Source organism: Pezoporus wallicus, unplaced genomic scaffold (genome assembly GCF_028554395.1).
Source record: "Pezoporus wallicus isolate ANWC-B61680 ecotype Strahan unplaced genomic scaffold, APGP_CSIRO_Pwel_v1 contig_13405, whole genome shotgun sequence".
Taxonomy (NCBI): domain Eukaryota; kingdom Metazoa; phylum Chordata; class Aves; order Psittaciformes; family Psittacidae; genus Pezoporus; species Pezoporus wallicus.
In genome coordinates, this window is record NW_026642323.1 from 15,997 (window position 1) to 40,380 (window position 24,384).

The 24,384-nt window shown below is 39.9% G+C and overlaps 1 protein-coding gene across 3 annotated transcripts in view; it reads left to right on the top strand.

The window, feature by feature from the left end:
• The window catches only part of OSBPL9 (oxysterol binding protein like 9), a 63,003-nt gene that overhangs the window by 15,691 nt on the left and 22,928 nt on the right, over positions 1-24,384 (top strand). For all 3 annotated transcript variants that reach the window (XM_057428901.1, XM_057428900.1, XM_057428902.1), the window contains exons 4-6: positions 9,156-9,232; positions 17,713-17,808; positions 19,858-19,905. In XM_057428901.1, coding sequence (XP_057284884.1) covers positions 9,156-9,232; positions 17,713-17,808; positions 19,858-19,905 — 221 coding nt within the window. The remainder of the gene's footprint in view (positions 1-9,155; positions 9,233-17,712; positions 17,809-19,857; positions 19,906-24,384) is intronic.

Consider the following 24,384-nt stretch of genomic DNA (forward strand, 5'->3'; position numbering starts at 1 on the left):
AAAGAAAAGAAGTGAATTGAATAAATACGGGCAATAAAACAAACAGCATGTTTTGGTTTTTCGGTCAGCTTAACTTTAGCCCTGCAAGAATTCCCACCAGATTTTTCCCCTTTATTTTATTGTTATGTACAGCTGCATTGATGCCTGTTCAGAGTGGAGAGGGAGGGGAGGGCTAGAATGTCCATGGACATTTTAAAAGGGATTTAAAAGTAATGTATTTTGTTTGGTCATACTGTATATCCAGCTTCATGGCTTGATTCTAAGGCTTCTGAATCAGGCAGCTCTTAAAGTACTCCCTCATGGGTTTGTTCAGATTAGATGCAAAAATCCATTCAAGTTGCTGCAAGACATTTGGGATAATACTCTTAATTTAATGCACATTCCTGTCAGGAAGCTCTTTCTCAATGACACATTTTTTTCTTGCCATAATATCCCTGTTCTAATTGTTCCATAACCTTCAAACACCAGGGTTTTTGCTTCTTTTTTTTTGCTGCTTTTTTTTTTTTTCTTTTAAGATCTTCATATCATCACCTAGCTATAAGCTCTTTCCATTTGGAAAGTCAGTTCTTCTGTCCTTCATATCACTAAGCTGTTCTTTTCTGCTTACTAGGATGCTTGTGGCTTAAATTCAAGAGTGGGAACATGATGTTCAAGATCTGGCAAGCGTATTGTTGCCTTGATATTTGAATTGCTGTCTAACCTGAAGCAGTAATGGCTTTTATTTGGACTGAAATACTTCACTAAACTTACATGGTATGCGGAAGCAAGAATTCAGTTTTTTAAACTTCTACTTGAAAACCCAGCTCTTATCTTTACAGCCTGCAGCACAGTTCCTTGGAAAGCAAATCAGTCTTGTCTCCACTTCTGTGCAATAGAGAATTGAAAGATTGGAAGTAGTCCAGTGCATTGATCTGAGATGATTTTGCTTTAGCTTTTGTCTTTCCTTTCTTGTTCCTGCCACAAAAGTATCTGAGAAATGAAGCATGAATGTTGCTGTGCAACTTACTCTCCTATTACATGAAAGCTGTCAACTGGTAAAGGTAGATTTTTCCTTCTTCCTCATCCTGCCCCAGTTTCTAGCTTAATTTGTGTCTGCCTTGCCTACCATCCCAGCTGAGAAAAGAGGGAGATATGCACAGCAAGAGGCTGCCTTAATGTTACAAAAGCAGGGAAGTTTTGTTAATATGGAACACAGCAAATACTAACAACACACTGGGGTCCACAAAGGCCTTACTTGCTGAGCAGTATCAGAATTTGGGATTGTGAGTATTTGTGTTCAGTATCAAAACTAAGTGTAATGGTTTTAGATCTGCATTTCGCCACTACCTGGGGAAGTAGACAATATTTATAGTCTTCTATAAAACTTAACATTGCCCACCAAATAGATGACAGGAATCTTACTGCTCTTGTGGTGTAAAGAGGTACTTTAGTCTATCAGATTACTTAATTTCAGTAACAATTCATAAAATGCAGCCTTTTCCCAAAAATGTTTTGAGGGTTTTTTTAATTTGATAACTGCAAAATGCCCAGAAAGATATTTTGGTGTGAAATCTTGGTCTGTGCTGGTTTCCTCCATCGTGTTTATATAACTGCTGTGATGCATTGTTTTTCCTAAGATAACTTTTTTCACAGTCTTTTGGGGTTCTGGTGATGCTGAAACAGTGAATTTCTCTGTGCTCTGCTCCACTTTTTGCTCAATGCAGAGGAGGATGAGCAGGTATATTAATTGTACAGAGAACAGTGTGTGATTGAGCTTTTCTTGTTTAATGCAGCTCCTTCTTGCACCCACAGCATCCTGTATTATAATTGCTTGTTTTCTAATCATACCATGAGTATGCCATTTTTAATGGGGCTATCTGCATTCTATTTTTGTTATTATATATACACACCTCTTGTTTTTCCATTCCTTAAGGTTGAAGTAACAGACTTCAAAATGTATGCCAAACTTCTGAGTAGTGAAGAAAATAATACCTTGAAACAGTATCTGTGTGTTGTGTCCAGTAAGAGTATATTTATTGGTTGTTACTTCTGGCATCAATATGAATCTGTTCTCTAAACTGTATGATACATGGCAACTATTTTGGAAGGGGGGAGATGGTTGAAAGAAGTCTTGCTGTAAGAGGGGAGGGATGCTGAGAAGTTCAACACCCTTTTCCTTCTGTTTTAACAAGAAATTCCAAGTAGCAATAAACTTGAATTTGACCTCTTGAACTGAGAAGTGCATTATTGGCTAAGGAAAATGGTTATATTTTTGTTCTTATATTATGATATTTTTTTTTTAGTTGAAGCCAAAATATGGTTTCTACCTTAAACTAGTAGTTTCTAACCCAGTTCAGTGTAATCTTCAATGGCTTTTAAATGCAAACATACCTTGAAAGCCACTTCCACAGAATATACTATGTAAAGTATTAGTATTACTATATTAATATTTAAATATTGTCATTCTCTAGTGAAAACCCAGATACTTACAGATTGTCCCACATTCAGAAATGGTTAATTACAAAATGATATGTTGTGGAGAGAACTAATAGCATCTTAATAGTGTATTTCCTTTGTCACACAGGTTTCCCCCTGAAGGTATGTTTATGGGCTGATTATAAAGCTTGCTAAAAAGCTTTGGAGCTTAGGTGACAGTGAAACAGCAGTTTAGTTGGTTTCTCAAGATCAGAGATTAATCTTACTAATGCACTGTACACAGGAGACCATTGGACAAGATTAGACTTTCTGTCTTGTGATTGCACAGGAGTCATTTGTAGGTTCAGAGAGATTAGGCTGGTCATAGACCTGCAGAGCAGAAGGAGGTTTGATTTATACATATGGGTGGAGAACGGTATCAGGAGAAAGATTAGAAGAAGGGATAATGATGATTGTTGCAACTCAAAAATTGTGACACAGAGGAAATAAGGTACTGAGATCCATACTGACAGATGTGAGAGCTGCATGTGTTAGAAGGGTATTTGTAAGCAGTGAAAATACAGTATTTTGGTAGGCTTGTATGAAACCGTGCTTCATCTCACCTATTTTTCTCGCCTTTGAAAGGCCTTCAGTGACTTTAAAAAGCCATTTATTTAGGGAGGGAACAGCCCTTCGATTTGTTGACTTTTCCACCTTATTGGGCATTACTGATAAAATCTCTCTCCATTGAAATTGGTGGCAAAAATCCTATCAGTCAAGAATTTCTTTTTTATCTCTGCTTATTTGTGTGTAAAGATACTACCGTAGTTCTGCACTTGGCTGAGAAAATACAGGCATTTTACATAAAAATCAGTGGAAGTTTTGTCAGAATGAAGGCTGCATAATTGACTCTATTGACTCTGTGGGTGTAATAGACTTTTTTTCACTGACTTCTGCCTGTAAGTAGGTCACAGTGAATGAAAATAAAGTACACATTTTGTGTCAGTATGGTGTATTTGTAAGTAATCTAGTGATTTTATTAACTAATTCTGGAGGTTTCTTTTCATCCTAATGCCCATGTAGATGCACACGGGGAAAAAAAAAGACACCAGTATGCTAATTCAGACGTGATACGTTTTGTGTATTCTGTCTTCCAAGTAAAGTACTGCTGTGCATGACCTAGAAATGCTAGTGGTAGATGCTGTATCATGGAACAGAGTTGTTAAAGTTGTTTATTTCTGATCTTTAGATGCTATCAAGCTTAGGCTGGAAAAAGTAATCTGTTTTATGCTGTACTTTAACATTTGGTATATGTTATATAAACAGATACAAGCTCTTCACAGCAAATTAAATATTATAGGAAGTCTGAATTACAAGCTTTATTCTCTATTTGGGAAATTAATAGAGGCTGAGAGCATTTAATGTACTTGTATTTGATTCGCCTTCTTATCCTCTTGGAATAGAACTTTTCAAAATCCCTGCCATATCTGATTTGACAGTTGGGGAGGTTCAGAGATAAGGGACCATTTTAGGAGCTGTAAAACATCATTTTTGTGAATTACAGAAAATTCTCAGTGGAAGCAATGATTCCTATCTTTGTTATATTTTTCATTCTACAGTTTTCTCCTTGGTAAAATAATTGCTTTTCTTTCTTTGTACCTCCTCTAGAAAAGAGTTCAGAATATTTTTTTTTAGTATAAAATGGATGTAAATGAATACGCTCAAGCAAACAGATCACAGAAAAAAAAAATGCACGTCTTTAAAATATTATCATATTGAGATAATATTATAATATTGAGAACAGTCAGCCACTGGGTAATCTTCCTAGGGAAGTGGTGGATTCCCCAATGGTGGATACTTTAAAGATGCAGCTGGAGGGGGAGCTGGACCATCCTGTCTAGACTGTGCTTTTGCCGAGAAAAGTTGGACCAGATGATCCTTGAGGTCACTTCCAACTTGGTATTTTATGATTCTGTTATTTTAAATCTCTCTGCAACGCAATTACATAGTTTTTAAGTGTGATTCTCTGAACTAGTCATAAATAGGACTGTGACTGTGTTAAGTACCTTGTGGTTGCCTCAGACATGCCTGAGGTGTCACAATAAATTATACAGGTACTTTTCAAAGCATGCTCTGTAGACACAGAGGAGTGAAAGGTTAAGCATATGGGGACAAATTGTAACCTACCTCATAAGTACCTGTTCTAGAAAAATGTGGCATAGTCATGGTAAATTTGCAGGGACCCAGCCATTAATGATTCCAGCCTCTTGCAGTGGATGTAGCTCTTTGTGGATTTAGCTGGTTCCATGTGCAAATGTTCACTGTTAAATTGCAGTAAAAACTGAGTTAATGATTCTAGAGCTTAAAATAGAGAAAAGCACAGGGACTATTAGTGTTCTCTCAACTGCAGACAGCACTGATGTTTTTGTGGGTAGTTGATGTCCTGGTACAATCTGAATTTCAGCTGACAAGGTAACTGTCACAGTAACTAAGAACCACAATGAATATTCAGGTAGTGTCGTGGGTTCCTCTATTTAAGTTCTTTTTGTAATTAGTATTAAAAAAACTGAGTCACTTACAAACAGCTGAAGCAACACCTTTATGGTTTTTAAGTGCCAGGTATTTCTCATGTAGATTCTCATAATACTATTATTCTGGAGTCAGTGTAGGAAAGAGTAACATGTTTCTCTCTCTTGTCCCCTGACCTTCTTCTCTTTCTAGAAGATTTGTGTCAAGATGGACCAGATAGAATTCCTCCATTTTTGTATAAGCACAGTGACTACTAAAATTCCTTGGACTAGATAATAATTACCTTATCCCAAATATGTTGGCAGAAAGAAAGTCTGGAGTAGCTTTCCCATAGGAATTAGGGATGTGTGTGTGTTTGACTTTAAAATGGAGCCTGGTCAAATCATAGAATGATAGAATAATTAGGGTTGGAAAGGACCTTAACATGAGCAAAGTTTGAGTTATTTTGGGGTACTTCAGACATAGGGCTAGTGAGTGAGGCATTCTTGTTCCCTACCTGCTGAAAAGCAACTCCAGCATTTGCTGATGCAGGGTGGATATTATATAGTGTGCATCACAAATTTTTTAGCTGAAAAGATGTTAGAGCTTTTTCTTTGCCCAAAGTTGCCCTCTTTACATGAAAAAAATGGCTTGGATATTTAGCTTTTGCTACAGATGGGTGGATAATGATCTCTGACCATTGTGTATAGGTTTTTCCCATAAATTGTTTCTGAGTGTGTTGGCTAATCTCTTTTTTGAATGTTCCCATTGATTTTTTTTTTTTTCATCAGTTATTTTTTTTGGCAGCTATTCAGTTCTAAATTGCTTTTACCATTAGGGAGCTTTTACTTGCACCTACTCTTACAGCAGCCATTTTGATTAGATTAAATACAACTTTTCTTGCAGCTTGCTTTACTAAAATCAGCACCCTGCTGTTTTCTCCGTGGTTTTCTTAAAACAGTGTATGGAAGACAGCCAGGAAGATCTGATGGTGATGGTAGATGGTCTGAAAGTTAAACCGGTGTCCTGAACACAGAGTGCTTAAAAGGTTACAGTACTGTGTGTTTCCATGCAGTAAGCAGTCTTCTCATGGCAGTGCTCCTGGGTTTATCGTGGCTGAGACTTACCCTTAGTAGCAGGGTTGATGAGATTCATGTGTTCTACCTAAGGATAGATCATGCTATGCAGTTTCCAATATATGAGGAAAAATACAGCTTGCAGAACACTGGTAGAAAGAGCTATAAAAGGGCTATTAGAGGACTAGAAGCTTCGAAAGTTTAGTTTATTTATGAGCATGGGAAAGTGAGTTCAGTTTTTGAACTGTACTGATTTCTTGGTCTTCCCTGTTGCTATGAACCTTCCATGTCCTGTCAGTGATTCATAGACAAGTCTTCATGTGGTAACCTTTATTAATGGCCTGCTGTATAGTGAGATAAGAAACTAATACAGTGACCTCTTTTTGCTGGCAGTACAGAAGATCATAGGAGGTCTGTTGCAATACAAGGATTAATTCAGTGGTCTGCAGTGTAATAGTTCCTTTTTTAGTTTAGATAATTGTGAGCAAAAAACCTTGAACATGGGACTTTTTTTTGTCATATGAATCACTTTACTAGCTACTCAGTGGCTTGTACCGGAGTTCCCCAGCAAGATGTTCTTTAGGACTGAGAGGTGATTGATTAAAAACAAAGCAAAACAGGAAGAACAGAAAACAAACCCAAGAAACTTCACACGTATTGAAAAATACTCACCACCACCCACTTTGAACTCACCTTTGCAAAGCTGAAGTGTTGATACATTTGGAATACTGGCCAATTAATGGCACAGGTAACTTATATGTTCACTATTCAATGGTGGCTTGTGTAAGAAGCATAAGCTTGATTATTACATGTGTCAGGACTAGGCAAAGGGACCTGTTCTTGGTGAGGAGAACTGAAGCTAATAAGCGTTAAAATCACTGTCGGGGAAAATACACCTGACTCTAATTGACTAATTCAGTAATTGAAATTAGTGTTAAAGTGCAGGCTATGCTGTGAGAAGAGAACAGGGTGTTCGTATGTGCATGTGTGTACCTAATGTGAAAAGGAAAATTACAATTTACACATTGCAAAATATATTTGACTTCATGCAGTCTTCTGGGCAGAGTTCACAGGGTTTCTGTCCCTTCCTCCTGTCTAGTTTCACTGCATTATAAACATCTCCTCAGCACCTACTTCAGCTTTTCAATTAAAATACAGAGAACTAATAGGAACCTCCCTTATGATTTAGAAGTTCTTTCTAATGAGTTTTTGAGAGTTACTGACAGCAAAACCCAGCTTTTTAATACTTGCTGCAGTTCCTACAGGAAAGTTGTTTACTTGCTGTTCTAAGTAACATTTAATGACTTTAACTTCTTCCTACAGACTTCCTTTGTGAATATGAGAGCACTTTGGGTAGTCTGGTGAATATGAGAGCACTTTCCCTTATGTCTGGTTTTTATTTGTACAGGTTAATGGTATCATTACCAGCATGCCTGTGGCAATTGATCACAGTTTACTATTTTAAAAGAACAATGAATAGGGGTTGTCTTGCAGGAAAATAAGTATTTTTAGAGAACTGGCTGCATTTCAAACCAGGCTTTTACCTTGTGTGTAATAGACGTTTTGCCTCACTTCTCTGTGAGGCTCCCTCATCAGTTAACTGTGGAGCAAATTTCTGTATCAGAAAGACATTCTGATGTATTTCTCACAAACTTGACATAAATGATCAGTACTTTGTTGGTGATTTTGTTATTTGACATAGTTCCTGTATATGTGCTGAAGTAAATGATGTAGTATGTTTACCTTGACATTGAGAGGGCTTTCTTTGAAGAGTCTAGAAAAATCTACAGCATCCTCCTCCTAAAGCCAGGGAGACATAGAGAGCTTCTTCTGTGGATTTCCTATTCTCCTTCCTTCATCCCTTCCTCTGGCCAATTAAATATCCTTTATAAAAATGGATATGTGAAAAAATAATAAGTAATTTCCTAAATGAGGGTTTATTTAACTCATTTAGAAGATCTACGGTGGTTTTAAGTATGGATGGGTTTGAGCTGCAAAATTTCAAAGAATACAAGCAATGGAAACATAAGGTTAAGAAAGGGAACACTGAAAAACAAAGCACTTTGAGTCTGGAGAGCACATTTCAATATAATACCTTAAAGATATTTCCTCTGAATTCCATAACAAATAAGCCAGATAGGAATCTTAGTTCTCTGATTCATAATAGATGCTAGCTCAGTTAAGTTTTCCTTGCTTTTAGCAGGCTTCCTGTTTCTTTTAAATACCTTCCACTTGAATGAGGAACTAGAAACAATTGTCAATAACTATTCTAAATCTGTATATGGGCTAGTTTGTTTGCAGTCTATTTAATACCTGTGGATTTTTCTCATCTTTATTCACCTAGAGTCCGCTGGCCCTGCTCGCTCTTGTGTTCTTTAAACACTCTTAAAGCACAGACTTAGACTTGGATTCTTAATTAAAACTGCATGGTGGTCTCTTGCAGGAGTATGAAAATATTATTTGTGTTGCCATTAACATATGAATCAGGTTTTATTCAGTTTTCAAGTAGAATTGAGTTTAAAAAATGTTTATTATATACTTTAGTTTATTTGTGCTTCATTATTCACACTAGTGACTTGTTCGAGGTGTTTGTCGTGTCTTATGAATCCCTATCTGAAAGGCTAACCTATTCGAAGTTACGCTGTACACGTGAAGTAGAATTGCTGGATAATTTATTAGAGGTTGAACAGCTTCTTGTAACTAAGAAAATTTGACAATAACTTAATGAATTCAATGAAGAGTGTCTGTGCAGACTCTCTTTGCATCTATGCCCCTACAGGTGGACAAGGGATAGATAATCACAAATAGCAATAATACAAAACTATTCTTATATTTATCATATTTATCATATTCTTATATTTTTTATTTCACATGTATAGTACAGAGTCATTAGTAGAATAATTTTTCTACTAGAGCATAGAATTTTTTTGCTTACATGATTATTTAAAACATCTCTGCAGTACCATAGAGTACATTAACATAATAATGTTACAGAGCTGTAACCACAGAAGAATAAACAGGATATTAAGACAACCGTGGAATTAGGTCCTTGATGACTTCACAAAGATAGTATTATTTATTTTCCATATTTAGGGAGGACATCTGATCTGTTTGCTTATGGCTTTTAGTATAGAAGACTGCATATAATTTAACAATCTCTTTTGAATACTTTTTCAGCTCGAGATGCTGATGAGAGAGAAAAGTGGATTCATGCTTTAGAGGACACCATTCTCCGCCATACCCTCCAGCTTCAGGCAAGTTTCAATTTCACTTCTAGCATGTTTTACTTTCTTTTTCTCAAAGTAATGAATTACAGTGGCATGACTGCTAACAAATCCTGTATAACATCTGATCATAGCCTATGCAGTCATATATAGTAAGATACAAGTATCAGTACCTGAGATTAGGTTTGAGTCTTTCTGTTACTAGTTTCTTGTTTTACCATCATGAAAAGTCAGCATAAGTCTTCTCTTTAGTAACTCAGGTTTTTAACTGACAGTAACAGACTTACTGTTGTACATGTATTGGATATCATTTGGTATAAGGAAGAAATTCTTTCCTGTTAGGGTGGTGAGGCACTGGAATGGGTTGCTCAGGGAGGTTGTGAATGCTCCATCCCTGGCAGTATTCAAGTCCAGGTTGGACAAAGCCTTGGGTGGCATGGTTTAGTGTGAGGTGTCCCTGCCCATGGCAAGGGGGTTGGAACTGGATGATCTTAAGGTCCTTTCCAACCCTAACTATTCTGTGGTTCTATGTAGTTATTTTTTTTTAACCAGGAGTTAGTGATTTTTGGGTCAAGCCTGTTGTGTGCTTCTACACCACCTAATTTTGAAATTAAAATGAGACAGCAGTATTGAACATCTTTCTGGATGACAAAAATAGTAAATAGCTATGTTTAAATCCACTGTGTAAGCTGGATATCAGGAGTTTCCTAGTTCTAAAAGCAGATGGTTGGACTGAGAGTTGTTAGTGGTAGTTATGTAAGATCAGTTTCTGGCAATGTTCTTGACTTGGTCGTGTCCATAAGACTTGCTAAACCTTTATTTTTGCCCTGGAGAGAAACCCAGCTCTTCATGAAAGGGACTTTCTCATAGTTGGTTTGTACCACAAAAGTGTGTGCCGACAGTGTAGAAATCTTAAAACACGTATGCCTTATTTGTGTTGATATAATTTTGGTATGCTTTTGGAGTATGGCAAGAGAATTTGGTCTCTCAATGATTGCAAAGAAAGATACATTAAAATACCTAATATCCCTAATGTAGAGAGACTGATTCAGATGTTTGCCTAGTCTAAAGAGTTAGAACAAGCCTGAATTTATGCCACCCAAATTTAGGCACTTGTGCTATCTCAATCAATTTACCTTAATTTCCCACTAAACAGTGGTTTCTGGTCTTTTTCACTGCTAAAGACCACTGCAGATTTTCCAGTGGACAGCAGATCCCTGGATAAAAATTCCAGTTTGCCAATCAGCTTTGTATCCCTAGTAACATGTCATGGATATTTGAGAAGTAATCTCTTCATCTGGACAGTGTCTGAGCACACTATTCTGCAGCAGGTGTGAGGAGACAGAGATTATCATGTGGATTTAGAAGGGTCAGCTCACTCCCAAAGGATGCTTCTTTCCCCATCCTCAGCAAGGAGAAGGTGAATAGGTGAACATTAGTGGTCCTATTCAGGTTCTGAAATGAAGGAATCTATGCAGTTTTCTCCACCTGAAAGACTTTTTGTGGCTTGGAGATACAGAGCACAGAAATGAAACACCAGGATGCACTGTGGTTTTTATCACACATGCTTCCATGCTCTCTAGAAATGGTGACAGTAGTTTTTATGGGAAGACATAGATTTCAGGATTACCACTAATAATGGAAGTGTTTCCTGCTAACATTACCTGCTCACGTTCCAGGAGGGCTTTTTCTTTTCCAAGTAAGGCATATTTAGATAAAAAAGCCTCTGTTAGTAATTTATCTAGTAATCTTTGAGAGAATTACTGAAAAATCTAAAACTGATTACCAAGCACCAAATCCTCATCCCTCTTAAGTATGTTCCCCATTGAGTGTAACACCTTGTGGCCCACCACTGCGTTCACCATTCATTTTCAAGCCCCTTCTGCAGTGTGCTAGTCACATAACCTTTTTGTTCGAGGCCCTTGCTTTTGGGTGAGCTGGGATCCAGTTCAAGGCTCTTCATCTCCTTTGGCTTGAGCTGCTGAGGAGATACCGGTGAAAGAATGAAACAGGACTGTACCCCCTTGCTACACAGCTTTATTCCATGAGCAGGGAGGAAGGGCGGCCATCGCCGGTGCCCCTCTCCTAGCTGAAACCTCTGAGTGCCTCCTGAAAGCGGCCCGCTGCCCGCCCGCTCCTCACGGAGGTTCAGCCGCTGCCGGGGCACCCCCCTCCCGGTGACCGCCATTCCCCGCAGGGAGGATCGGGCGCCGCCCGCCCGCCAATCGGCGGCCGCCTTATTCGTGATGTGGGCGAGCGGCGGGGCCGGAGCCACGGCCTCGGGGGGGTCCTGCCCTCCCCTCCCCGCTCCTCCAGTGCCCTCCCCGGCCGAGGCGGCGCTGCCGGGGCCCGGCGGGCGGGCAGCCAGCCCCACCGCTCTGCGCCGCGCCGCGCGGAGGAATGGCCGGTGTGAGTACGGGGCAGGGAAGGACGGGGGGGGGCAGGTGCCGGGGCTGCCGGGTGTCCTTCCCGCCGCGGCGCCTCACGACTGGGAGCCGAGCGCTGCCTCCTGCCCGCAGCGGCCGAACGGCTCCGGCCGCTGCCAGTCCTAGTTGAGGCTGGAGAGGCCCTCGGGTCGGCCCCAAGGCAGAGGTCGGTGTTAGGCAGCCCTCCGGAGCAGGGTCCAGCGGGGCGGGCGAGCAGGGCCTCCTGTACAGGGGGCCTGGCGGAGCCTCCGGGAGCGGCTGTGATTCCTCAAGGGGAGCGCTGCCGAGTTCGTGTGCCCTGCGTGCCCGCAGGGATGCTTTCATCCGGTTACAAGAGCTCCTTGTATACAAACACGCCCTGTCTTCCGTTAACATTTAAAACAAAACGCCGCTTCATGCACTTGATGTTCTTTTGCTTTCCTATTTATCTGGACGATAAAGTCAAATGAGTTCTTTCGGAGGATTATTGGCTCAACGGGTATGGATGGGGGTTCAGTGCTGTAGCAGAGATTACTTTCTGTGAGGGTATTTTCTTGGGTTCTTAGTTTCTGTCGCAAACAGCAGCATAGTTATCTGTCAGATAAAACCTTTATACATCTGGTTTTGTCCAAAATGATGTATCTTTTTCTGAGTCTTTTTCAGATTTCCATGCCTGTTCTGGTACTGGAGTGTTTGAGTTTGGAAAGTCAGACTTTGGGGAAGTTTCCTTCGTAGTGTAAAACACACATCTGTTAGACTGTTAGATCTGTTAGAGAAAGCATACTGAAACATAGTTCCTGTGTTGTGTGAACCAAATCAGCAAGGATAAGGAATTAATGCAAGGTGGAGAGGTGAAGTGGCTCTGGGTGTTCTCTAGTCTGATTACTCTTGCTAAGTTTATTTTTGCCTACAGTGTTGTCCTTCAGTCATGATAATGGAAGTGTTTTTGAAACAGTTAAGAATAATTAAGCACACACTTCCCACAACAAGCCTAAACTTGCAAGAATGAGCTACAGTCAAGGAGCTGAGGGAGAACTGAGTCATAAATAGAATGAGTAACGGGATCCTTGCTGTCCAGAGAGCTGACAGTAATGTGTCCAAATGAAGTAAGAATAGGGAGGAAATGTTTCAGATACACTTGTAATGAAATTTCTCTAGATCCTGAAACTGAAGCCTGTTGTTCTGCTTGCTGTGTTTTTGTATGTTGTTGTATTAAAGGCATTACTAAAAATATGCACAGTTCCTAAGGATTAGCTTTGCCTATTGAAAAGCCCTTGAACAGTCAATGGTGTGATAGCATTGGAAGTACAGCTCTGAATCCAACAGTGCTTTTCCCTTTCCCCTTCCCAAGATGTTATTGTTGTGGCATTACGAGGTCAGCAGCTTTGCAGTGGCTGCACATCAGTTGCTTTACACCCACGAGAGATAAGGGGGGTGGAGGGTGAGCATGGGGTGAAGGTGTATTGTGGCTGAGCTTTCTTGTTTGCCTGGGCAGAGGTAGGAGGGTGAGAAGTTACCTCAAATTTTCTTCTGTTCCTCAGCAGTATCTTGTTCCAAACAGCAATCCCATTCAGACAGGAGGTGCTTCTAGTTATCTTGTTTAGCATAAACGTCCTTGTCTGCCTTTCAAGTGCCACCCTAGTGCTGCATGTACTTTTTGCCTCTGGAATTCTCTTGTGTGTGAAACCCACTTGAAGATAACTCATGTCTTTTAGGACCACAGTAACTTTCTTCTTTGATCCGAGAGTTGCAAGACTGCTGTTAAAATATGAATCTACCTGGAGAACACCAGTAACTATATTCTTGTTCAGTAAAAAGACTGACTAAATTTTAAATGGCTGAATGTGTGCCTGTATTCTGGTAGTGTTAGGATCCTGTCTGTAGGATCCTGAACTGGAGGGATGAGCAATACTTGGGGGGAGGGGGAAAGGGGGAGATTTCCCCTCCCTCTCCTCTTTCCCCGTGTTATCCAAAGATTTCAAACTTACTCTTGCCTTAAATCTCATGTCTTGAAATGTACTTTTCCTTTCTGCCATTCTAGTGCTGCTAGAGTATCTTGGTGTCTTAAAGCGGCAACTAAAGACACTGTTGAGAATTGCATAAAAGACAACTAACTGCCAACTTGATTTAAAATAAAAATACAAAGCTGAAACTTGCACATTCCACAAATAGGATGTCTTTCATGCTTTCTGAGCAGATATGACAGTGATAATCCACATTAGAGAGTCTTTAAATGCTTGTAGGCTACAAACAATTTCCTACCCAAACTTATGAAAACCTTTCAGGTAATGCCTCAAATTATTTCTGCCTCTAAGGGGGCTCCCTGTGGAGACAAAGGGACTGAAAAGTAACCAGATAACCTTCATAATTTAAACAGGGTATTTACTTCAGAGGTAGCAAATAGCAGGGTAAGGAAATGATACGTGAAGAAGCGAATCTGGGATGGTTGCTGTGAAGACTGATACAATGGCTTAAATGTGAAGAGTTCACCATGGTTTCACCAGTACTTCAGAGTTGGTACTGCTGCTGGAAGCAGTCCTGTCTCGCTTCTCGTAGCAAAAGGGGAAGAGGCAGTATGGCAAGAACAGCTGAAGCTGGAACTGGATTCTGGTCTGGCCCAATCCAGAACTTCTTTTGCTGCTGTCCTGCCTTTCTGAGTTTAGTTTTAACCCAGGTTAGTTTCCACATTGAGATTTTAAATCTGTTTTGAGACATTCACATTCCAAGCTTTCAGTATTGCTTTAAAAGTCTAGCAGAGGAAAAAGATGCTTATCTTTGTCACAAATAAAAGACAAGAAGGTGCCATTGTTTATTGCCCTTACTAGTAGATTTGTTGATTTTCCTCAGTTTTCTGTCACTTTTTGTCTATTTTTGTAGGCAGTGTCCTACTTGACAGAATCAAACATGCTGTAGGCAAGGGATATGTTTCTGCTGAGGTATTGCGGATGGAGGGAAAACACTTACTTGCTTCTTTAAACTAACTGCCACAAGATTTTTTTTCTGTTACTTGGAATCCTAACACGATGAAGAATACAGCAGAAGTATCCTCAGAACGACAAGGAAGCCTGCTCTGTACAGCTTTCTCTTTTCCTCCCCAAATATAGCTATTCTGGAAGGACAGCTCTTGTCAAGTCCTCGCTGTTGCCTCTATCTTTTCCTTTGTTTTCCTGCCTTCATTGCTGTTTGTCTTTCACAGAGGTCGAGTTGCTGTAATGCTTTTATTTGCTAAATATATTTAAATTTTTCTGGTATGCTGCTTCTAAGGGTGATGCAGTCTTTTCACCCCATCCTTGCCTAGTCTTTGAAGCTTTCGATATGTCCTGAAGAGAACATCCTAGAAGTTGTAGGAGGGAGGAAGGGATGAAGGAAAGAATGCTATGCTACCTTTTTCTCTTGTCTCTAGATTTGTTACCAATACAGGTTTCTTTGTGGGGAGGAGTCAGATGTTAAATGTATTGTTCTGGGGAGTGGTGGGCAGACTGGAAGTCTGGTAAATTCCTTGCCTCCACAGCCAGTAGTAGTTGTTATTTGAGGTAAATAAAGTGTGCTTATCGATAGATCTAGTTATTCAGTGGAAAAACAGGTTATATTACTCTGGATTGGTACTGACAGTAAGAAAGAATCGGCGTGTTTCTGAAGATCTAAAGCAGTCTGGGTTCTTTTTAATAAGTTGAATGTGCTTATTTTAAACTCTCATCATAACTTCAGCAGCAGAAGACCCCTCAAAGTTCCCTAGTCCAAGCCCCTTCTCATTGTGAGACCAGCTCATGCAGTTTTCCTGTATGAAAAAAAAGATGCAGTTTTGGTGTATGAAACCTGACCTCCAGGTGTTTTCAATTGAGTTTGCTAGACCATTTGCTGAAATGATAGTGTTGGCTGCTAGCTGTGCAGACAATTCAATTTTCAACAGGGAAATAGAATACTCATTTCGCATAGTTTCATATCCAGTTTTGATGTAATTTAAACTTGACTGGTTTGAGGGAGTGTCAAAAGTTTCGTGATTGAGAGGATGCTCCTTTCTGCCTGTTAATTTCTTTTTGGTAACTTGTTACACTGGATGGTTTTTGTCTTCTCTTAGATTTCTGAGCATAGTCAAAATAGTTGTTTTCTTCCCCTCCCCCCTCCTTGTTTCAAAATATTATTCCTAAATTTGTCCAGTGTTAACTGTCTAATACAGGGTGAAGTATATTCTTTTCATGCCGGTTTACAAACTAATCTGTATTGATAGATTTACTGATGTAGAATGTTGTCAAGATTTGGGTGTTCATAGCAGAATTTATGATTTGGCAAATGAATAAAGAAGAGCATCTTCTACGGTCAGCACATGGCTGTATGTTGTAGGGTGTGTGTGATACTGCCCACATAGCTTGACAGGCCTAAGAGCAAGTCGTTCCTGTATTGCACACAAGTGTTCACATCTCCGAAGAGCCATCAGTGAAGCTCTTAATATGATGACCCATTATCATATAAAAATAAAAGAAACTGTATTGACAGAGAAAATGTTATGCTGATATGGAACTTTGCTAATACAGGATTTTACAAATACCGATTGCTCATCTTCCCCTGTTTTAAATGTGGTTTTCCCCAATGGTTGGTCTTCATGCATTCAGACCTTTGAGGTTCTCAACTAGCTGTGCATCCTAGAAGTCCTGGCAGTGTTGAAGGCCAGGCTGGACAGAGCCTTGGGTGACATGGTCTAGTGTGAGGTGTCCCCGCCCATGGCAGGCGGGTTGGAACTGAGTGATCTTAAGGTCTTTTCCAAACCATTCTAAGATTCTATGAATTTTCTTCAGCTGGGAGTGCTTTGATATTTGTTTTGCAGTTCCATTTGCCTTAAAGGTATTTTATAAACAAACCTGAAATGTGTTTGCATAGCACATGTGCATAAAATCATAGAATAGTTAGGGTTGGAAAGGACCTTAAGATCATCCAGTTCCAACTCCCCTGCTATCGGCAGGGACACCTCACACTAAACCATGTCACCCAAGGCTTCATCCAACCTGGCCTTGCACACTGCCAGGGATGGAGCATTCACAACCTCCCTGGGCAACCCATTCCAGTGCCTCACCACCCTTACAGTAAAGAACTTCTTCCTTATACCCAATGTAAACTTCCCCTGTTTAAGTTTTAACCCATTACCCCTTGTCCTATCACTACAGTCCCTAATGAAGAGTCCCTCCCCAGTATCCCTATAGGCCCCCTTCAGATACTGGAAGGCTGCTATGAGGTCTCCATGTAGCCTTCTCTTCTCCAGGCTGGGCAGCCCCAACATGAAGTCAGAAGTAATCAATTCCAAGAATCTTCTCTTTTCTTTCCTGTAATTAAAAATGTGGTGACCCAGAGGGAGTTCATTCAAGTATATACATGGTTTATCAGTTTAAAGGTAGAGATTATGTTGTATGCAGAAGTGGGCTTTGAGTTGTATATTGTGAAGGGAAACAACTTTTCAAGCAAGAAAATATAATCATTCTCATGGCCCTGTTACTTTGTACTTCTTGGGATATATGCAACAAAATGTAAGAAATCAAATACAGTGACAAGGATGGAAATCATTAGAGCTGTAAAGGAACCAGCAATAATTTTTTTTATTTATTTTTTTTTTTTTTCAGCAGAAAGTTGGGTCCTTATTTTAGGCAAGATTCAGCACTTGGTGGTTTAGTTAGTTAACGGTTAGAAGGTGTGCGTTGAGCAGTGTTGTCTGAGTGTGGAAAGTGCAGTCATCCTATTGGGTTTGGTTTGTCTTCCTTAACTGAGATGTAGGGATATGAAATCACAAGACAGTCTTCAGAAAAATTTGAATTCTCCTTTACATTTTCAAAAGAAGCTTTAATTAGTGTAATTTAAGGGGATTCATTCAATCACAAGTAATGAAATACTCTGGTGTGTGCTGATTATACCGCCACTGAAAATGCGTAGCAGTTTGCTGTTACTGATTTAGCTGCAAATGGAAGACAAATGCGTTCAGCTGTTTGCCTGTTTTTCCACATGGCAGGATGAGAGGCAAGGCATTATTTTATCAGTCAGCTGGCAGGCAAAACCCATACTTTCGTTATCTCTTTTTCATCCTCCGTAACTAATAATATCTTTTATTCTTACTACATCTAGGGTGTGGATTCAGGATTTGTTCCCAGCGTTCATGATTTTGACAAGAAACTTACAGAGGCCGATGCTTACTTACAGATCTTGATAGACCAGTTGAAGGTATGGTGACTAACTGGTGTATTGGAGTCTGCTTGTCAGCATGGGTTTCAGGGTCTGACTGAAAGGAAGGTCAACAGAGGGAGAGACTGTTGAGAGAGGGAAAGAGTCATGTGTTATGCTTAGCACTTGGTCTAGTAATTGTGGGATGCAGAGAGAGCTCATCTGAATGAGCTGACGGAACTGGAGAAAACATCTTTTATTTTTACATATGAAGCGTGCCAATAGATTTTTATCTTCTCTTTTTCCCTACCTTAAATGTCACGTAAGTTCTAAATACTGAAATAAAGAGATTTTTACTAGAAGTGTAAAAATTAAGAGGTATGAGCTAAGGGCAGAAATAAGCTGAAAATGCCTTTCTTTTAGAACGGATTTTGGGATTGTCAGAGTAAGAAAATTTAGAATATCACAAACAGATTTTATGGAACGGTTTATAATGGCTGAAATATTCTTTTGTATACATAGCTTGATAGAAGTGGCAGGGATAACTCAAACTGAATTTTAACCTAATTAAATCATTGTACTGCTGATAACATTTTAGAATATATCTTGAGGAAAATGTTGTCAAGTAGTACGTAACAACAGTTGTACATAGTTTCAGACTGTGTTACAGCAGTGATAGATAATTTGTTCCTTGAGTGAAATCTGTTTCCTTGAGTGAAAACATTCTGCACGTTTTTTATACAAATACAATTCCTTCACGCTTTGTACATTTATTTTAAGAGTAGGTGGGAAGGTAATGAAGTTATCAAAATACTCACCTTATTGAGAAAAAAAGTTTATGCTGCTGGTTAGGACACTTTTTCCCATGACTCAGCAGGTTAAAATTGCTGTTAAGATGGCTTCAGTTCTGCTGGTTTGGATTCTTTTCCCCTGATATCATGAGCAAGCAATGCATGTGGGTTATTCAGCAAAATTCAGTTGCAGGGGAGGGCAGAGAGGGGGAAGAGCATACCAGCAAAAATGGAGGTAGGCAGAAGAGGTGCAAACAAAATTCAAAGCTAAATTGCAAAGGCTTGATCAGGAGACAGCTTTTTCTCCAGCTCCAGAGCCGTCCAGCACGCTTCACTGAAGGAGGTATTTAAATCTTTACACCTTCTAATTGTTATTTCAGGCCAGCTGTGGGAGTGGGTATAGGAATTTATTAATAATGAAAGAAGATCGAATTTGAGGATGGGCAGAGATCAGTGTTGGTTTTTTTTTAGAGCCAGGAATCAGCCCTTAAGGGGAAAAGAAAACACATGAGTAGGTTTTATGCAGGCAGGTGAGTGAAGAACTGTAGCTCACCTACTAACAATTACAGCCTCTTTTCTGAGCAAGGGCGGATATAATGAACTTTGGAGCATTACCCTAAATCTTTTTTTCTTCCTTGAACAACTTGTATTTAATGGCTTTTTGTATATGCACTCTAGAGGTAACTTTTAACTGTTTTAGCTCAGTTTGTGTTAAATATACACGCAGGCTTTTCAGTAATAATTTGTTTTGTTTTGCTTAGCTGCATCTCATATTCCACTTTTAAGAAAAATAAGTAGAAGTTAATGCTGGGAAATCACTGTATGTATTCCCAGGAGAAGCACTTACAAACCTTACATGATTTGAAGCGTGTACCTGAATAACAAAGTACCTGAAAGGGTTGGTAAAGGTTGAAGTTGTTTTGAGAAACCCCTGAAATCTTTGCTGAAATGAAAGAAAGGCACTTTGAAGTGTTATGATGAGTTTTACTTGCATTAATTAACCACACCTTTTTGTTCAAACTGTGGTAGAATCATGTCAGGCTGAGCAGTGGAACTAGCCAGGGTCTGAAATCTGGTCTCTGCAAGATGGGATATGAGAAATCAATTACAAATTTATCGCTAATGCTGTTAAGAAATATTAGGCAAAAACTGCTTTTGGTTATAATACTGGGATTATTATTATTAAAGACCCTGGAATGCTAGGATTGTATAACTTAAGAATTTAAAGCTTTTGCTTTTGAAATGTCAGTGTTTCTGACTGATTTTTATATGGAAAAATAACACTTCCAGGATTTTCACAAGTATCTCTTTCTTTTAGCTCTTTGATGAAAAGCTCCAGAACTGCAAAGATGATGAACAGAGAAAAGCAAGTACATTTTGTCTTAAATACTGCTTATTTTGTTTTATCAGAGGGTTTTGTGCATCAATATAGTCTGTAGAAATTTAAAGTACAGTTCAAATTCATCAAGTTGTAGAAATCAGAACAATTTGAATAACCGATGTTATTTGTGTTGTGAATAGGTTGCAAATAGAATTTTTAGTAATATTGGATGTCATGTTAAAAACAATTTCAGTCTGTAGGAAATGATTATTCCTCTATTATCCAGCAGTCAAAAACATTTTTAACTTAAATTTCAAAATCTGTAACAAGGATGAGTGTTTAATGTTTGTAGGAATAGCAAAGCTAATCTGAAGAAAAAACAGCCCTAAGAATCATGTGTTTCACATAACCAGTCTGCATCCTGCATAGTTCTGTGACTAGCGTGCCACATGTTGGAAGTCTGAAAATACCACAGCTCATTCACCGTAGGTGAGCATGTCAGAAATGTAATTTGCTCTGAGGGGAGCACTGCCTTTTTATAGTGAGTGTGTGTCTTTTTGCATCACTCCCATTCCGTTTTAAAGTCAAGTTCGTAAGTCAGATCACTACGTTTAAGAAAGGTCTAAGCATACCTTGATGGTGTGGGTCTGGCAGTTAAGTAGCATGCTGGTTTTGTATGTTAATTGGTGTGGTGTGGAGGAGGGATTTAATAGTTCCTTATGAAGGGTTTGTTACTGAGGTGTTGCTTTTGTTTTCAGCAGATGCAGTAATTCCAGTATCATAAAGCAGTAGTGGATTTCATCCTAGTTCCCTCTTTCCCCCCAGTTTCACTTATGAAAAAGAAGCTGGTGTTTGGTTTCAGTTTTGAAAACAGTTTGATGCTTTCTGTGATTAGTTTAATTATTTATAATGTCTGTGACCTTTCATGTCTTACCCGTCTTGTTTGATGTGTTGTGTGGCATCTCAGGGACTTCACAAGTGATGGTCTCTCTGGAGTCCTTCTGCATGTACAGGCTTTTAAAATCATAGAATCATAGAATAGTTAGGGTTGGAAAGGAACTTAAGATCATCTACTTCCAACCCCCCTGCCGTGGGCAGGGACACCTTATGCTAAATCGTATCACCCAAGGCCTCGTCAGCCTGGTCTTGAACACTGCCAGGGATGGAGCATTCACAACCTCCCTGGGCAACCTGTTCCAGTGCCTCACCAAGGTAGAGGTGAAGCTCGAGGCCCCTGCACAGTTTGGGCCAGGAGCAAGCATTCCTGCTTACTCTCAGCTTCCCTGACATCTCACAGTCTATTAACAGCATCATGCAGCTCAGCCACCTGCTGCAGGAGTGCAGCCCTACCCATTGTGCACCATTCCCTCACAAGACTGGTGCAGGCACTCTCTGCACCCCGAGCTCTGCACTGCAGCCTCCCCTCTCATTGGCTCTGTCTGGGTGCCTACGCTGGCCACCACCGGGGCAGCCAGAGCAGAGCTCCCGGACCAGGCCCTGCTCGTACGACAAGTGCTCACCATCCTGCTCACCTGCCCGCGCAAACTCCCTAACAGGAAAGAATTTACTTCTTATATCCAATCTAAACTTCCCCTGTTTAAGTTTCAACCCGTTACCCCTTGTCCTATCGCTACAGTCCCTAATGAAGAGTCCCTCTCCAGCATCCCTATAGGCCCCGTTCAGATACTGGAAGGCTTCTATGAGGTCTCCATGTAGCCTTCTCTTCTCCAGGCTGAACAGCCCCAGCTTCCTCAGCCTGTCTTCATATGGGAGGTGTTCCAGTCCCCTGAGGACACCAGAACTGCACACAATACTCCAGGTGAGGTCTCACAAGAGCAGAGTAGAGAGGCAGGATCACCTCCTGGTCATGCTCCTTTTAATGCAGCCCAGGATACGGTTGGCTTTCTGGGCTGCAAGCGCACACTGCCTGCCCATGTTCATTTTCTCATCAACCAACACCCCCAAGTCCTTCTCTGCAGGGCTGCTCTGAATCTCTTCTCTGCCCAACCTGTAGCTGTGCCTGGAATTGCTCCGACCCAGGTGTAGGACCTTGCACTTGCCATGGTTAAACTTCATGAGGTTGGCATCAGCCCACCTTGCAAGCATGTCAAGGTCCCTCTGGATGGCATTCCTTCCCTCCAGGGTATCAACCGAACCACACAGCTTGGTGTCATTCAAATAATTTTAAATATTTTTAAAAATAATTTAAATTTTAAAGTACAGGCATTCTCTGTGTAAATATGTTTAATCTGTAGACAAGTGACCAAAAGAGGAAGATCTAAAGGTTTTGTGTTTGTCCTTCAGCGTGTCCTACTGGGAAGAGTTCTCCTTCAAGTTTGACCTCCCTCCAGATGCTTCTTTGCCGACCAGGCAGTACTTTCTTTTTCTCTGTGACAGTGCTTCTAATCCCCGGAGGCATTCTGCATGTTGTGCTGATTTCTTTCTTTATCTCTACAAGGTGTCTATGGGACAGACGGATTGACTTTATAGAGAAAGCAGGAGGCTTGTTCAGAATATGTCAGCTTCCTCTGGCTTTAAATCTTGATGAGTGTTGCTATTACTATATTTATTCTCTATTAAAAATGAAAGACCTGCCAAAGCACTTTTTTGATCCTGTCTCTTCCTGTACTAAAGCAGCTAGGAGGCTTTTGAGACTGCATTGAGTGGTTCTCCTATTTGTTCATGGAAGTATGGTTCAGCTATCAGACTGTGAGCTAAGTGTAACCTCAGGATATTTCCATCCAACCCATAGTTTTTTCTTCTGAGGAAACAAGATTTGGTTATTTGAATGTTATTTGCTTCCCAGCTGCCTGAGTGATACAGCCAGACATCTATAACCCTAGCTATTGTTCTTGCAAGTGTACAGAGCATTGGAAACCAGGACAGCTGGTTTTTAGTTATAGAATATTTGGGTTTTTGAAGGTAATGGTATAGAGTATAGGTGTTCCAAGATGCTTTAAGATCTCTTGGATATCTTTGAGACATGATGATCCTGTTGAACTTGGAAGAATACAGAACAGATGTAACAATGAAATTTGAAGATGGAAATGGTGACTATCACGAATTTGCTGTGTTATATTGATACCCCTCGCAGAAGTACAACTACTGCTACTACGCAGTGGGATCATTCTATCTTGCAAGCATACGATAACTACCAGTGCTGCCAGTTCTGCTGAATCTGTTGGTGCAGTACAATGTATATATCTGATTATGTGTGAAGTAGAGGAAGGTGCATGACCTGAGGGTAGTGGTGTTTCAAGGTGAAGATGAGAATAGTACCATACTTTTCTTACAGTGTTAGCAATATTATTGGTAAGAACTTGACATGAACCTTGCTGTTCAGTTTTGTGAAACTATCTTGACCACACGTATCGGGGAGAATAAAGCTGTAAGTATCCAAAAGCATCAGAGGTATACATTTGGCAGGCTGGAACAAAGCTCACGTTACTTAAACAGGGAAGTGTACCCTGTTTAAGCTGTTTGCTACACTACTAGACAATGATTATTTTTTGTGAAGTAAATCTGTGCCTGAGCCTGTAGATTCAGCTTACATCTTAATGATTCTAAGAGTTGGCTACGACGCCTACATGCCTCTGCTCCCTCTTAGCTCAATGAGCTGATCCCTCTGTAGTTACAGGATCATTGAATGAGGCAAAAATCATTTCCAAAGCTTTGTGTTGGGTCACCAGTAGCTTCATAAAAAAAATCAGATGCCAAGGATGTGCAACAAGCAGCAAGTAGATGGAGTAGTTTCAGCGGCAGCCTGCAATTTAATTAGATTAGGTATAGCATGTGGCTGCATTCTGCAAATGTAAGTCTGCAGGAAATTGATGTTTCATTTGAAAATATATGTATTCATTACCTAAAACTAGGGAAACTGTCTTGCTAAGATTTCAGCTCCATTAGTTTTCAAAGAGTAGGGATGTTGAAGAGAGAAAATTACGATTACTTTTAGTAGAACATTATATTCTTGAATTTTATTTTTATTGTTGATCTTCAGCATACCTCTTTTTACCTGCTTGTGATTTTTCCTTATAGCTTCATATTTTCTAAATTATCTGTATTGCTTACTTTTATGGAAGCTTAAACAAAAGATAGTAAGAATAAATTTATAAGGATTGTAGCAGAGCATATACATAACAGTGTAGTTCTGTACAATTGATGAGATGAGATACAAGCATTCTTCTAACTTATTCTCTAAACCATCCACTATTTTAAGCATGCTAGTTCTGTTGCTAATGATTATCCACTTGTTTTTCTTTTCCCAGTGTCATGTCTATAGTGTGTTTGTGTGAGATCTTATGGTGAAGAGTTTACAAACCTTATTTTACATCACCATTGTGAAAAGCACACTGCTCATGAAAATGCAGAGTTCCATGTTGGTGTTTGCTTAGCCTTGAAGGACAGGGACAGTGCCCTTCAGAAGGGTTTTCCTGGGGGCTGAGTCAGTCTGACTGAGTCTGTCACCCAAATGTGAAAAATACTGGATCAGTGCATACTATTACTGCTTAAGATGGCCAGTTC